At 39.9% G+C, this 16,601-nt stretch overlaps 1 protein-coding gene across 1 annotated transcript in view; it reads right to left on the bottom strand.

The window, feature by feature from the left end:
- Positions 1-3,178: 3,178 nt before the first annotated feature.
- Positions 3,179-16,601, bottom strand: part of LOC103808265 (transient receptor potential cation channel subfamily M member 3-like) — a 34,361-nt gene continuing 20,938 nt past the window's right edge. Inside the window, exons 6-9 of the mRNA XM_009081036.1 lie at positions 14,128-14,278; positions 13,380-13,579; positions 12,091-12,223; positions 3,179-4,628 (exon numbers count right to left, since the gene is read on the bottom strand). Of these exons, the coding sequence (XP_009079284.1) occupies positions 3,179-4,628; positions 12,091-12,223; positions 13,380-13,579; positions 14,128-14,278 (1,934 nt within the window). The remainder of the gene's footprint in view (positions 4,629-12,090; positions 12,224-13,379; positions 13,580-14,127; positions 14,279-16,601) is intronic.

Genomic DNA, 16,601 nt, shown 5'->3' with positions numbered 1-16,601 from the left:
TATTGTGAAAGAATAATGTGCTATAATACAATACCTAGTACAAGTGTATACCCCAACTATAGAATAGAATCACTTGATCTGGAAACAACAGAATGGATTACTATAGGAAAATATTTAAAAAATACTGCACACTGCTTCCCCAGTCAACTAGCACATGTAAACAAACAGCTAAGCTCAGTTGAGTTTCAAAATATTATTAAAATTCATTTATCTTATAATCTTTTGCATAACATGCCAATTCATCTTTCACACTATCACAACTCATCTGTCACAGCCCACAGTGGCTCATTAGAGGTTTATACATCAGCTCATACAAACATTTAAGTGGAGCTATACAAAGAAATGTGCGAAACATACCAAACGTACATACACACTGTGACCAGAAATGCATCCTCCATATGTAAGCTAATAATTGGATAGTGGAACATAATGTTTGATGCAACATGTGCTATTTTATTGAATGTTACAGATTTACAAACAGGACCATATAATGTGATATTAAAACTGTCCTGTAACGTTCACTAATATGACCACATGTCACAACTATACTGGTTTATATATGGGAGATACATATATATGTGTTTATTTCATAAACTATCTTTTGATACAGAATATGTTATATGGCACATGCTATAGCTACATGATGATGGATGGTAAGACTTCTGCTCTCACTAAATCATCATAATATTGGGAATGGGAAGTCTGGGCCCATTGCAAGGAGCAGGTGTTTTACCATCAAATTCAAAAAGGAGCAGTTTGATGCAATGTGTAAAAACCATGTGAAAATAAAATAATCTAACATCCATCATAATATATATTATAGATACCACTTTGTAGAATAAATGGGAAACATTCAGGAAACGTAGTGTTCTGACATTTGCAATCACACTTTTAACATATGAATTTACACTTTATATATAATGGCAAATTTTAAGAGGTAAATAAAGTGTCCTGTTTCATTTTACCTGGAATGTGTGCTCCAGATCAATAAGGTGCTGTATTCTAAACATTTATACAGCTTCTGGGTTTGGCAAATTCCTTTACCCTGACAAAGTAAGCAATGAAATCTACCCCAGAGGAGAGCCCTATGCCTTGAACTAATTCACTACGCGCTGTTGAGGAATTTCTAATGAATCTGAAGTTCCCCTAGAGTAGGTCAGTAATATGGTGAAGATGAAAGAGTCCACAACAGTTTTAGCAGACATTCATAAAAGTAACAAAGGAAACAAAGTGAGAATATCCCCCTCTACTCACCAAGAATAGATAGATTTGGAGATGCCTTAAGAAAAGGCTGCTAACAGAAGTTGGCACATTTGAAGCATTTTGTGAAATACAAGTTCCTTTGCCCTTGGGCATTTTGCTATTGTTCAACTATCAGCCTGCACAAGCATGCTTCATAATGCACAGAAAGGCTTCTCACCTTTCTCAGTACTGCCATGTGACTGTAACGCTGCACATGGGCTGCAAGGCAATTGCATAAACACGGTATCTTGATGGAGTTTAGCTCATTGAAAGCTTGATCAAATAGAAGAAAGCAAGAAATGCATTGGTGCAGGAAGTATGAAAAACATTGTTCGTAACATCCCCTTGTTGCATTTCTTTGTTTCCTGGACTTTCCAACGCAGTGACTTGGTAACTAAGTGTTTCCATCTTCTTTGCCACTTTCCTTGAGGCTGATGAACATTTTTCTGTCTGGATTTGTTGCCTTTCACACATAGGTCTCAGACGGTGCTCAGAGTTTCCCAGGGTTAGGACTTGGTGAGAAAACCACAAGAAGTTTGAAACTCTGGTTGACCTTGTGGACCCTTGGAATGTGGGTGGGGTCAGTGGAGTTACAACTGTCTTTGACCAAAGCTCATAACTGCCCTAATGTGCAGACATACTTTCTCCTACTAAAAATGCTCATTGTGTGATATGCTGCTGAATGGTGGAAGCCTAGTCACAACTAATGGCTTTTGCTGTTTACAGACACTTGCAGTTTCACTTTTGTTCTTTAACTTACCTTAGAAGCATATAGAACTTTTAGTGTTTTCCAGTCCTCTGCCAAAAACATTTTCCTTTAAGCAACTTCAGTCTAATTACATGAATCTGGATTCAGACTGCTTGATAAATCTTGTATCCTTTGAAATGTTCAAATACAGCTATGTCCACACGGGAAAAAAAAAGAAGTGCATTTTTAGGTGAGGGAATGATGTGAAAATTCGGCAGCTCAAATGGAACAGCAAGAATCTGGCAGCAGCGTGGTGGAAAAATCTCCCCAATTTGTGTACAGAATTAAACGGAATAATGAGAACCTGACAATATTACTGTGCTCTGATCACCCTGTTCTTACAGTTCCATCACATCCTTTGATTGAGTGAGATAACATATTGATGACAAATGTGGTAAAAAAATAAATATATACTATTCCCCTTAATTACATTCATCCTGAGCTTGCTCAGCTGTGCTAGAATCTAGAATGCCTGCTTTATACAGGAAATCACCTGATATTTTAACATAAATTCTTCTTCCATTCAAGTTGCAGTACAAAAGGCATTTTATTTCCCTTTCTGCTCTTGAAAATATAAACTTTTTGTGGCACTAGAAGTTGATACAAAAGGAATAAGTGAACATTATGGTTGTTATCATGTTCATCTTTCTTCATTTCCACAAGTGTGAGATGCAAGGGACTTGGGAGACGAGGGTTGTTTGCTGCCGGTTCCTACAGAAATAACAAATGCTTTTCATCAGTCATCACAATGGTGAAATAGATGAAAAAGAAGTTGTGATTAAATTTTAGAACACCTAATTTGTACATCTCTTTTTGTCAGTTAATTCCTGCATCTTAAAAACTTGAATAATCGTCAAAGATTTTAGGATGCCTTCTAATAAAAGGCAGATACCTGAACCTATTAATTTATTTCTTCTGACTTCATAAAGGGGGCTTGTTATTCCACTTGTTTACTTAAGTCTTTGTAAAGCTTTCTTTCCTCCCTTTTTCCTTATGTGCAAATGTCAACTTGGTCTAGATGCAGTACCTCAGTCGGCAATGCTGAAGTTGACAATGTGCTCCCTTGAGTGGTGGCTAATGCCAACTGGAGTTGACACGGGGCGAGATGAGGCTTTTTAATTAATTCTGCTAAGAAAAATTGTCTGGAGAGCTGATGACCTGCTGATTGCTGGTGAGCTTTGTCTGGGCCTAGCTGTGCTTGCTTTCAAAGCTGCAGAAGGCTCCTGTTCTTGACAGTCTCCTCATGGACAGGTTGTCCCCTCTGCTCTCTGGCCTTGAGGACTTAGTCCTCTCAAAGGGGTTCCGCAGGCCTGTTGCATTTCGCTGTCTGTCAAGTTTGTCACTGATAGAGTAGCTTTTCCGTGTGTGCGGTGCATACAACATGTTGGACTCCTCTGCAGAGTAGCTGTTGGCTCGCTCTATTTTTGGAAGTGGGATGCTGTTGGGCAGAGTTCTTGTAGTATTGCTGTCTTGAGGAGATAAGGGGATCCCCTTCTTGTCTTTGGCCTCAATATCCTCATGATCAGAGCTTGGGTGGCTCAGTTCAGCTTCTCTCTCTGGGTGGCAGCATCCCAAGTCTTCCACTTTGACCCCAAGACTTCCAGGGAAACTGGCCCTCTCTGCAATGGCCTGGGGAGCGCTTACACACCTGGTGTCTATGCAATCTGTAATACTTGTGTACTCTGCTGTCTTGACTGGGACACCAATGCTGCTGAAGTAACTTCGAGATGGAGAGAACATAAAGCTGTGAGATTTCACAATTGGTGTTTCCTCCAGAATAAATGGAGTTGTAGCCAGGTAACGACTGCTTTTAGATCGTTCTAAAGTGTGATACAAAGGAGGGTCTGAATCCCAGGGGATTTGGCAATCTGTGATTTGTGAATAGTCTGACGAAAAGGCTCTTGTATCTATTCCAGAGGTTTCCTCATAATCAATACTCCTGCCAGAAATTTTTTCGCCAGGTGTACTGCTAATATATGCACTACTAGCTAAAAGGGAAGAGGCTATGTGAGCCTGCAGAGATGTATCTCCAGGACCAAGAATATTTATGGAGCTTTCAAGAGGTTCTGTGTCAGAATGCATCTCATCCATGGCAGAAACATAGATGTCTATACAAGATGAAGGTCTTCTGGAATCTGGGGCGATTGACAAAGTGCTGGTAGGGGCTAACGGAATCTTTCCTTCTTTTGTTATTGAGTGGGAACTGATCGCCCGATGCAGGCTTGGAGATCTTTCCTTAAAAATGCTTTCTAACTTTTCCAACCCACACTTGTCCTTCATATTTGTTGCATAGAAAGAGTGGCTTCGCATGCGGGGTGCAGTCGTAGGAGATGTTGGGGACATGGACTCCTCTCCTGTGGGATCTATGCTCTCTTGAAGCTTGTAAGTGTTTCCTTCCTGACTGTTGAAGCTACTCTGTCTCACAATGTAGGCTGCATCAGTGCAGTCAGATGAGGTCCTGGATCGTATCTTGGTTGTCTCACATCTCTCTATGCCTGCCATTTTTTCTAAGGCAGTAACCATTCGTCCCATCATATCTTCCAGCTGAGCAAGCCTGATGTCAACAGTCTGCAGAGAGGCCTTCATGCAGTGCTCTCGCTCATTTACTTCTTCCAGTCGCATGGCCATATTCTCTACCCTTAAAACAGGGAGGAGTTAAACGGGTTAATTTCTACAAAGTGGTGATGTTCAGCTAACAGGTCACCAAAGCAGTTGGGAACAAATAGGTGTCAAAATCCAAAGGCAATCTACACCACCTTATCTGCTCCAAAACCCTGCTAAAAGAGGTTTCACAAACAAATTCTACCCACTCAGGAAACTGCTCCAGTAGTTAAACCAGGGGCATCTGCTGCATAAGATCGAGGGGGTTTAGGTGTGCCTCATCCCAGGCACAGGACTTGTTACAAAAATGTTACTATGAGCTACTAGTTTTCTGCTGCCAACACTTCCAATTATGTAGGTAAGAGTGAATAATGCTCAGAGCACATGCCACATGGCACTGTCCCCAGTCGCGCCACAGGCAGGACCACTGCAGTTCTAAATGACCTGCAGAACTAAACAAAGTAAGAAAAGAGGGTGATATGCCGTAGAAGGTGGGTAACATTCAATTGTTTTTCTGATGTTTGGCCCAGATTTACTCCAGCTAGCGTTATGTGGACCTAAGGAGACAGTTTCTTTGTTCTCTGATTAAGTTTTAGGTCAGATTTACAAAAAAATGCATCAGCTATTTTATTGAATATAGATAATATCAAGTTAAGTGTGCATTAAAACTGCAAGGAGGAGAACACCGATCAAGCCATATACAGCCCACAAGAGGTTACACACACTCAGATTGCTCCATTATTGTGCTTGTGTTATGGATAGTCTGTGTTAATAGTTTAGGGATTGAAATTATGGCTTTCAACCATTTCAATTTTCTAGCTTCTAAAATGTCTATACTGAAGGATTTATATGGAGTCCCATAATTTTAGACAACGAAATTTCCTGGAGCACATATGAAATTTATTCTCATAATTATTTCCTCTGGTTGTAGTCCCTATGGCAAACCAGGGACTTTCACTATCTGCCAAAGCAGTATTAAAAGCAACAGATTTATCTAGTTATCTTTGTCTGATAAGTTACAATTCTGGTTTTCCCCATTGCTGTAGACACTGGAAAATGAACAGAGAAGCAAAAAATACCAAATGGCATGATTTCCACACTTTTCACAAATCTCTTACTCTCTGCCTGTTAGTGCAATTTGTACTCAAATGTTAATAGGCACACTGTCTGTTAATAGGCATACAAATTGTTGCCAGGATTTTTGATGAGGCAAACATCATCTTCTACTACTGCTAGTTAATTTTCCAGCAGGACAAGTAATCTGGAACTGACAACACCATAACCACTCTTACTTGCTCAGAAGGAAACCAGATTTTAGCAGTGAATGAATATTGACCACGATTAATGCCTTGTTAACTAATGCTTGGAATATCTACAGGCAAGGTCTGACTACCTTGTAGTAATGAGCAACAGCAATCTGCCTGCATAAGAGAGGACAGGCATCAGTCACAAGGAATGGGCTCCCTACTTGCTGTCCATTCCATGGACTTTTTTGTGAATTTTGAAAGCACAAGCAGAGCAAATCAAATGTGCAGCAGTAATTGTATTGCTATCATCAGACTTCAATAGATGAATGATTGAGTAATTATGGCTAAGAAATGAACTGGCTGCTTCAAGGAATCTCATTCTACTCATCATCATTTAAGCACTGGTCTGTTTCTGGGTCTACCAACTTCTCCAACAAAACAGATTAATGTTATTGCAAGCACATGATATAATTCCATAGTGAAAGCAGTTTATATGGGAAGCAGTTGAATTTCCCCCCATGTTATTACATTTCTGAACTTTTATAAAAACAATTATACTTTTGAAATATTTATCAGCTTATAATTGAGTCCACCACACCACACTCAGATTCTATAACAACTGCTCCAAGATAATGAACAGATAAAATATCACAATTTTAGGGCTGTCAGACATAAGGAACCTCGTGTCCTCACTGAATATGATCTATTAACTACTGACAGAGGCACAGAGTGTAAGCATGGTGGTACTGGTGGAAAAGATGAGGAGGGACTTTTGAATTATGTGGTCTGTTGGTTGCTATGGAAGTGATCACAGATGCGACTGCATCGATAGTAGTGGAAATTTATATAGAAACTTAACAAGATAAGGATAGTGCAGACTCAGTTCAGAAACCAGGGGTAACCAGAGATGTGCATAGATAACTGAGAAATTCATACGTGTTTACACTGGATGAGCCCTGACTATATAATTTTATTCAGAAAAAGAAAGCTTGAGAGATGATCTCCTCCAAACCCAAAGCTATCAGCTGAATTTAATCACGCTTTCTTATATATATCACATATGGCCACTCCCAGAATTTTAAACAAATATTTCTTCTTTTAGTGATATTCTCTTGAATTAATCTGATGTTCAGTTCTGCAATCATTCATTGCATAGAACAGCACCAAGCTCTGGGAGTAAACCTACTGAAAATATGATAAAATCACATCAGCTAAACCCTGTGGACATACGAGGATATGTTCTGGAGAAATACAGGCATAACCTGGTCCTTAAAATATTTTAATAAGAGAATTTTTCTATTTTTTCATATTCTTAGGGGATTTTGCACTTGGTGAAAAGACACCTAGACCTGTATTTCCTTCAGGAAGAGTTCTGAATGAAACCACTATTTTCAAAATTAGACTGTTCAAGTTTTGCCTTAGATTTTCTTCTCCATGTGTATTCAGGAGAGAGAATAAACCTTTTAGCAAATCTCACAATTCCCACGTATGATGCCTCCCTTTGAGCCTGTGCTTTTCCTTACACCAAGATTTATTCAACATGTTATAAGGTGCCAAGCCACCCTAACATAATGTGAACAGAACAAGAGGAGGCTACATGAAAACATGCATTGAGATGTGCTGCTGAAGCTCAAAAATTTCTAATGATGAAACACCCATGGACTAGATGAGGACAATATTCAGTAAAAAGTAAAAAAAAAAGAAGTCAGAACCCAGAACCTGGCAAAGATTTTATATTACCTGTGACAAGCCTTTTTCATTTTGGTTTGGGAGATGATGACTTTTGCTGGGACTAATTTTGGTTTATTTATTTTTAAACTTTGCACATCAGTTCATCGATAATTTAATTAAAATAATTATTTAATAGGAGTAATGCACTCTTTTCAGAAGTAGACCTCTTAATTGATTCACAAGTCCCTTTGTGAACCTATGTCCATTTTAAGGCATCATTTATACTCTTGAAATCCTTTTCAGCTGCCACAAAGACTGTAAACACTGAAAGTCACTTACAGGGATACAACCAAGCTTGTGATAGGTGACTGTGGAATGGTTTCATTGAAATAAAACATAGACAGCAGTTTCCAAGCCTGTAATATGGTATTGGTACTTTGTCTGACATCTTTTGGTAAAGCATTCTTGCTGCAAGCGGCCAGCCAGTTTTCCCAAGTGCAGTGGTTTCTGCAGGCTAATGAAGCTCATTGTCCTGGCAGTGTTCCCACTGGAGCCTCAAACTGGTTAACTCTTTATGACTGCAAAGAAGTGTCACCAGCTTCACAGACCTTTCCTGCTGTGATTGTGCAGGTGTGGGTGGATCTGGTAGGCTCAGTCCCTTTTACCAACACAAATCTATAAGCTATTTCTGTGCACTTCAGCCTGCCAGCTCTGAAATCAAGTAATAGAGCTATGCCTTCCTCCACACAAATCTTGTAAATGTAATTGCACTGCGGACTATAAACTGTTGTACTAATGGATACCACAGAGTACCAAAGATGATGTAATTGTATCTACTCTGACCAGCTTATCTGCTTTTAAAATACTGTTATGATGTGACCCTGCTCCTTTTGAAATCAACAAGAGGTTTTGCATGGGGTTTTGAAAGAGTTGAGGCCTGTCCACATGGAAAAATGCTTACTAAAGAGATTGTTTCAGTGGCTTCATGCCAGATCAAGAAAAATAGTGCTGTCTTTTATCATGTTATGCATCACTCTGTGCTGGTCAAGATGTGATACAGTGAATAGAAAGGAAGACTCTCCAGGAAAGGTTTCTTCTGCTGCAATGAAGTGAATTTGTCCAGCTCTGCTTTCCTCACAGATCTCCAGGAGATTCACCAAGATTTGCCTGCCTTGATAAATGCATTCAAGGGCATACTGCTTTGTATTTTTCCACTTAGACAATCACTTCCTCTGATGTGTATCGCTAACTTGATGCTACTTCCATGGGCCTGTGTGAGATCCTAGCTAGTGGGCTACTCCTTTAAGTTAGGGGTCAGGGAAAGACGAACATCTAATGTTTTATGCTTTTAATTTCTGAACGCGAAAAGGAGGTAAAGCAGAAATTCTGTGTGGTGACATCAAATCTGGGCACATCTGTGGTGTCCCTTGTTACAAGAGAAGTAAAGTGATCCCCCTGAACTGAGATGAGCCCCACAGGATGCCAGGGTGGACTATTCCAAAATGGGAGCATAAAAAGCAGCTTATTGTACGTAAGTCAGACAAGAGGCTGTGGTCCTGCCCCAGCATAGCCACTAACTGCATAGCTAAAATCATTCATTTACTCCCAGGTCAATGCATCAAGAAACAGGATCTCTTGCTTTGTTTTCCTGAGCTTCTAACCTGCCTCTGGGACACACCTACACTCAAAGCAAGACTGTTCCCATCTCTCATTTCCTTTCCAGTTCTAGCCCCCTATTCCCTCTTCCAGGTATACTGAGCTTTGTACCTGTGGTAAAGGTATTTTAACTCTTAGCAGGACCTGGTGCACTCTGATAAATCCATCCTCATGCAAGGGATGAGCATTATCAGAGATGTGTAGAGGAGAGAGAAGGCAGGGAGTGGTCCAGGTGTGGGTATGTCACACAAAACTTCTCCCAGCCCTTCCTTCTCCTTGAGTCTAATGGCATGCTCAGCTTCCTGCAAATGGAAGGTCTTTAGGGGGAACTTTGTTCACATTTGCAGGGTTTTCTGGTTCAATTTTACATCATGTAAAGCTGAGCCAATCTGACAGATGATTAAACTGCTATCTCATGTCTACAAGATAGGTATTATACTTGGTCCACTTTCACAGGATAATTGCTGGATGTTGGAAGAGAAACTGTAGTCTTGCATCTTCTCTGTTTTGTTTGCTCTACATCTTGTTACTTGTGCAAAGATAACTCTATACAGAAACTATAAAGTATTTGAATGTTCCACAGGTTAGAAAAAATAAGTTTAGTGTTTTAGGTCAAGAGCACTTCAATTGATACATCCCTGGCTATAACTGCAGGCAAAATAACAGACCCAGGTATTCAGCTTTTAAAGTGTGTGTTATGTAAGATATGTAGATAGCCCTGATTCTTCAAACATCTTAAAAGTATTCGTCGAAGCTAATATGAGATAAGAATTGCATTCAGCTGGTATTTAATTGCTTCAAGTCCTAGTAGTGTGCTTGTGTCTGGGAGTGAACTCTGTACCTCATGGGGCTGCTCCCTGTACCTCTCTTACAGAACTGGGACACAAGTTTCCACATCACACTATTGGTTAAGGTAAATGGATTTTTTAAAGAACTATTTCTCTCTGGGGCTCAGGTGCTTGTCTTCATTTAGGATTCATACTCTGGAACAAGGTGCTTTAAGCCTTGCATTTAACTAGAGATAAGGGCTCTTTTCCTATAAAACAGGGCCAGAACAGAGTGCAAAGGCAGACTGCTATGTATTAATTTTCAATGACTTAGGGCACTCACATGATGTAGGAGAGGACCCAGATGGATTACTTCTTATTTACAGAGTTACATGTCTCTTCCTTCCTTGGCCGCCAGAAGGAATGCTATGCCTAGAGATCTGAACCTGCATCTATGATTTTCAGGTCAGTTCTGTGTCCACTGGACTATCAGAACACGAGAAAAAAAGGTACTCAGTTGGACAACAGACCAATTTAGCCCATTATCTTACTTTGAAGTATATGTAATTCTTCCTCCCACCAGTCTCTAAATATTTTCTGCTCAGGAACTTTATGGGCTCAATATGATCTCTATGCATCTAGCACTCCTTATTGGATTTCTCTTCCATAAGCTGGTCTAGTCACTGTTTGAATGCATGTAGACTTTGAGCTGATACCATCAGCTTCTTTTAGACCTCATTAGCCTTCAAGAATTTGTTCTTTTCCACTACTTACTGCATGAAAAAAATCACATGATTTTGTTTATTTTGAACCTGGGATCATACTAAATTATTCTGTTGCTTCTCTATACCTTGTGCTGGGAGTGACAGCAAATAATTGATTTCTACTCATGGTCTTCTTGCTCTCATAATTTTATAGACCTCTATATTTTCATCCCTCGTTTGTCTCTTCCAGACCCAGTAAAGCTGGATTAATTGGCCATCCTTTATAAGGAAGCCATTCCATGCCTTACCAACCTCTTTTCTAATCTCCTTTTCTAAAATATGTGCTGTAGGATTGCTTTGGTTTTCAGTAATGAAGATGATTAAAGGATATTATATCTGCCAATCCTGTTCTGGGATAGATTTATTTCAAAACCAAATTAACAGCATGTTTCCTTGCCTACAAAAAAACATAGTTTAGGCATAGCTGAATCAGGGGCAGTGCTAGAAGATTATGTATAAGGAGAAGAGTGTAGTATCTGTGTAACTGATGAAAATGACAAGTCACATGACCTGTGTTATTCAAATTAAAGTGGAGATTTCAGCTAGTGGACTATTCAGTGGTGTGGAAATGTTACAAATATCTGACAGGACATTGCCCTAAAATATTTACTGGCAGCAGTGCTATGAATCAAACATAAACTCTGTCCTCAGAATGTGAGCTCAGCAGTATCCTATGAAGGCATGTAAGCATCACAGCAGATCAACAGACTTAGGAACTTTTAGGACTGATGAATTTTAAGACTGGCAAATGCCACTAACTTAAAGTGTTGCCTTTGTCCCCTGTGCATTACTGTAGGTGAAATGTCTCATTCCACTTAAAATCCATGTCAAGATTGCTGTTGGTGTCCATGAAACTAGCTTACCTAGAAAGGTCATCCTGAAACAAGGCTTGCTCCTCACCTGAATGGCTAGCAGGTGAGTGTTAAAGCCACAATTTTCATTGAGGAGCTCTCAGTTACTCTCCATTTGTGTTCTAACCACTGCCCTAAAGTTCTGCCTTAAGAACTGAAATGCAAGAATAATTGATATCTCTCACTATATCAGTTATATTCTAATACAGGTGGTTAAAAGATTCACTTTTTCAAAATTTATCATAGAACGGTTCGGGTTGGAATGAAACTTAAAGATCATTTAGTTCCAACCCTTCTGCCGTGAGCAAGGACACCTTCCACCAGACCAGGTTCCTCAGAGTCCCATCCAACCTGGAACACATTTGCTTTAACAGAAAAACCAAAACCAAAACCAAATATTTAAATTCACTACCTTTTATCACTCTACTTTTTAGTTAAGACTAAAGTACCTAAAATGTTTCCTTTTGCAAGCAAAAGAAAGGAAGAGTGAGAATGGCAACACATTTCCAGATCAGCTTATGAGAACAAACAAAAAAAGTGCACCTTTCTGAAGTGACACGGATTCTTTCATCATTGGAGGAATTGAATCTGTCATCCTTTTCTCTGAAATATTCTTCTATGCACTGCTCTTCAAAATCATGAACCTTTTTCAATTCATCCTCAGTTATGAAAAGTTCTGCGGAAACAATACAGAAATGTGAATGTGGTAAATATTAAGATGTGAAATTAACTACATTCTTCTTATCATGAAATTCATGGACTGACTCAAAAGCAGGCTTCAAATTTATGTGGCATTTTGATATGAAAGCAGATAGATGATGCTAATTATCAAATTAGTGGCTGCAGTTATATATGATTCTGGAGATAGAAACACTTAAGCAGGCAAATGCTCAGCAAATATGAATATATTTTGATTGCATGAGATCTAAACACAGCTGCTGGTCAGGTCCTAGAGAGATGGTGGAATCCAAAGCCCACCTGTAACCTAATATAAATACAATGAGATTAGCAGACTACTAGGAAAGGAGTCTGAGGGTACAGGAAGTCTGTTTGATATGGCAAGAACAGATATCTGCAGGTAGCAGTGTGATGGGAGTGGGAGGAGAGAAGTCTGGTTGCACTTGTAACTCCAGTGATACACATGGCTCCTGCTTCCTCCTCACAGAGAGGTGGCCTGTGGCATGGGCTTATGCTGGCAAGAGATGTGCATCCCATAGCTCTGGGCCCCTGGCATGTACACTGTGGGAGGTGGAGATCTCCTTTGAAGAATAAGATAGATAAGAGGAGAGGAAGTGTTTTCCATCATGGTTATGGGAGTTCATAATAAAGCATGTGGAGGAACTACTCCTCCAGTTTGTCAGTGTCAAGGAGAGACCATGTGTACACAAAATAACTGCTTTTCACCATCTCTCAGGTTATCTAGGCAAAAAGTGTGCTGGGGAGAAGGATGTGCTGCTTGCTGGAAAAGTAGGGATGGTCTCTGTATTTTCACAAATATAACTGAGATCTGGAAGTGTCATGGACTGTAAGAATAATTCCAGCAATAACAGACTCTAATAACAGCAAAACAAACTGCTTTGCATTGAAGGAACGAAGCGGGGAACAACCCCCCAGAAATTCCAGAAAAACATAGCCTTGTTAATGCTCCAGAGAGAATGAAGGGTTTGGCAATACAGGCAAAACGAACTGGTTCAAGTAAGATTTTTGCAGTTAAAAGTTGTTCTTTTGCTGGAAAGGTTATCACGGTGTTGGACTTCAATTTCGTTCACATCAAACACTAGACATTACCAAGGGCATTGGAAAGTCCACTTTGTGAATTGCGTAAGGCTTACTTAATCCATAGTCTCTCTCATCTGGGTCACTTTCATGTTTCCGCCATCTGCAGCAGAGGTGTTGGAATATCATTGTCATATGGCTGAAAATTATCAAAGGTGGTGGGAGAACAGGTCTTTCGTGGAATGTCATGATTAGCTGGTATCTTTGAAACTTCCATACTTGGTTGGATATAGATTTGACTTCAAAAAATGTATTGCTACAAGGCAAGAAGAAGAAAATAACATCAGATTGAAATGGTTTGGGGTACTTTTGACTAAGGTGATATGACATCTAGATACATTTTACTAATATTGCCAAATGTTTCCTTGTCACAAAAACAGGAAACAGAACAAAATATTAGGTTTGTGTTTCAGCAAAGCACAATCAGCCTTTCCACAGAATCTTACTACTGTGTATGTCTACTCTGTACAACCACTGAGACTTACAGCAACCCATCAAGATGGGGAAGTATTTTTATTCTTGTTTTCCATATCATGAGTGAATGATGCCATAACTGAACTTTACAGTTTTTTGGCTTATTTGCCCTGATTCCCATCAGGTGTCTGCCCTTGGAAAAGAGCACAATGTGATGAACTTGGCATTTCCTTCACACCCTGGAGACAAGCTACTGTCTATTTCCCTCTCACTCTCACATCTTTTCACTCTCACATCTTCTGAAAATGTGTCTCAGCCCAAGCCTTCAGCTCAACAGCCTTAGAGCAATGTGCATCTCCCCAAGTCCATACTTTGCAGTGTGTCACTCACTTGAAAACAGCAATAAGGAGGTTCACCAAAAGGATGTTTGCTACCAAGAGATAACAGGCCATGATGGCAGGAACGATCCATGCTCCTGTCTTGCAGGGAGGTAGCTGGACTATTTTGCCATCTTCTCTGGTTTCATTTTGACCGCAAGGAGCTGGGAACAAAAATAGAAAAACCCCAAAAAACCCAACAAAACAAACCAAACCAAACAAACAAACAAGAAACCAAAAAGATCCAAAAAAACCCTCAAAAAAACCCAAACCAACCCCCCCAAAACACAAATAACCCCCACAAACAAAAAAACAACAAAAACAAAACACAACAACAACAACAAAAAAGACAGAAGAGGAATGAATCTTATTTTTTCAGTGCTTTTTACATAAATATTTAAATATTTATAAAGACCTGCTTGCCAAGGCAATAGTTTCCAAATAACACTGACATTGAGGCTCCACCCAAAAAGTTTGTGCTTGCTATCAGATTTTACAGTCTGCTGTTCTTGTTATTGTGTGTTACTTGTCATGAATATCAAGATATTCCCCTTAGATATTGCAGGAAACATGCCTGGTCTGAATAAGATGCCTGATGGTAATTAGTGGCCACGCAAATGGAAGTATCAAAATATTGAATACTGCAGAAAAGCTTGCATATTATTTCTTTAGTGCTGGAAACCTGGTCTTTTTTGATTGGTTGAGAGGAATGTGATAAATAAGGAAAAGGAAGTACATGAAAGCAAATTAAAGAGTAGACATTTATTGCTGTGCACTGCACTGGCCCAAGCCCTTCTAGGACATGCTCATAATGACCTTCTGCTATTAAGGACTTCTGACTGCATGCTTGGAAACAGTGGGAGAGATTATCAAGTCTTTGCTGTACCAGGTAAAGGGACATGTAGGCAGCAGAGATACCACCAGTTTCTTCCCTGAATGCATTGGAATCAAAACGTTCTCAGTATTAATGGTGGAGAATTGAAGCAAGGGGAAATAAAACATGATGAAATAGTTTTTCCTGCTTGTTTTTAATGTGCCCTCATGTGCTGTTGTGGTGATCTGCTTTTCCAAGTGTGAGTTCAGTCTATGTCTTTCTAGCTTCAGTCCTAGTGGTCCTATGTATCTCTGTAATCAGATCTTCAATAAAGTAATTAAAGCAGCAGCTTACACATACAAACCCTCTTAGTAAATTTTGCACAGCACTACAGCTAGCTTCCCCTATCCCCATCAAAAAGAATTTTAAGTGAGGAATTTTCAAAGCTCAGTGCTGGCTCAGTTCCTACTGATAGCAATTAGAGTTTTCCACTGACTTGATGAAATACAAAGTTTACCCATGCCGTATGTTTTGTAAAATTTTACTGTATGACAACAAATCCATGATTTCTGGTACCAAATATTACATCTCAAAAAAGTCTTTCTGAACTTGGTTCACAGAGTATGAAATCCAGCTATGGATGTTTGTACTGCCAATCACAAAATGTTATGTGTGATTTGGGTACTTGGTTTTGGACCTGCATATAGATATTACATACAGTAAAATTATAGCCATATGGGATGGAAGACTACATGATAAATCAGCTTCAAACAAGAACTCTACAAAAATATTCAACTTGCAGAAGAAGGAATTGCAAAGTCAAATACAAATACAAATAACACTGCTTTTTACTAGCAGCCAAGAAGGCCAATGGCATCCTGGCCTGGATCAGGAACAGAGTGGTCAACAGGACCAGGGAGGTGATTCTGCCCCTGTACTCAGTGCAGGTGATGCCACACCTTGAATGCTGTGTGCAGTTCTGGGCCCCTTAGTTCAGGAAGGATATTGAAGTGCTGGAGCAGGTCCAGAGAAGAGCAACGAGGCTGATGAAGGGACTCAAGCACAAGTGCTATGAGGAGAGGCTGAGGGAGCTGGGGTTGTTTAGCCTGGAGAAGTCTCAGGGGAGACCTTATCACCCTCTACAACTCCCTGAAAGGAGGTTGGAGTCAGGTGGGGGTTGGTCTCTTGTCCCAGGCAACCAGCAGTAGGACAAGAGGGCACAGACTCAGGCTCTGCCAGGGGAGGTTTAGGTTAGATATTAGGACGAAATTTTTTATGGAAAGAGTAATCAGGCATTGGAATGGGCTGCCCAGGGAGGTGGTGGATTCACCATCCCTGGAGGTTTTGAAGATGAGACTGGATGTGGCACTTAGTGCCATGGTCTAGTAACCATGGTAGGGTTGGACTCAGAGATCTTTGAGGTCTCTTCCAACCTAGTTGATTCTATGAGTCTACAGTGTCACTAGTCCTTTGTATTTACAAAAATACATTTTATTACTGGAACAGGCTAAGAGTATGCAATTATTTATTTCTCATTAAGCATCACCTTACAGATCATTTTAATTTCATCCTTCCCATGCTAGTCCAAGCAATGGTTTCATTTAGACACCCAAAATGTCATCAGTGAGCTACTACAAGTGTGGGGCTATGTGCCCTCAGCCTTCACCCAGCAG

The sequence above is a fragment of the Acanthisitta chloris genome, unplaced genomic scaffold, assembly GCF_000695815.1.
Source record: "Acanthisitta chloris isolate BGI_N310 unplaced genomic scaffold, ASM69581v1 scaffold43498, whole genome shotgun sequence".
Classification (NCBI taxonomy): Eukaryota; Metazoa; Chordata; class Aves; order Passeriformes; family Acanthisittidae; genus Acanthisitta; species Acanthisitta chloris.
This window is presented reverse-complemented; position numbering and strand designations above follow the sequence as displayed.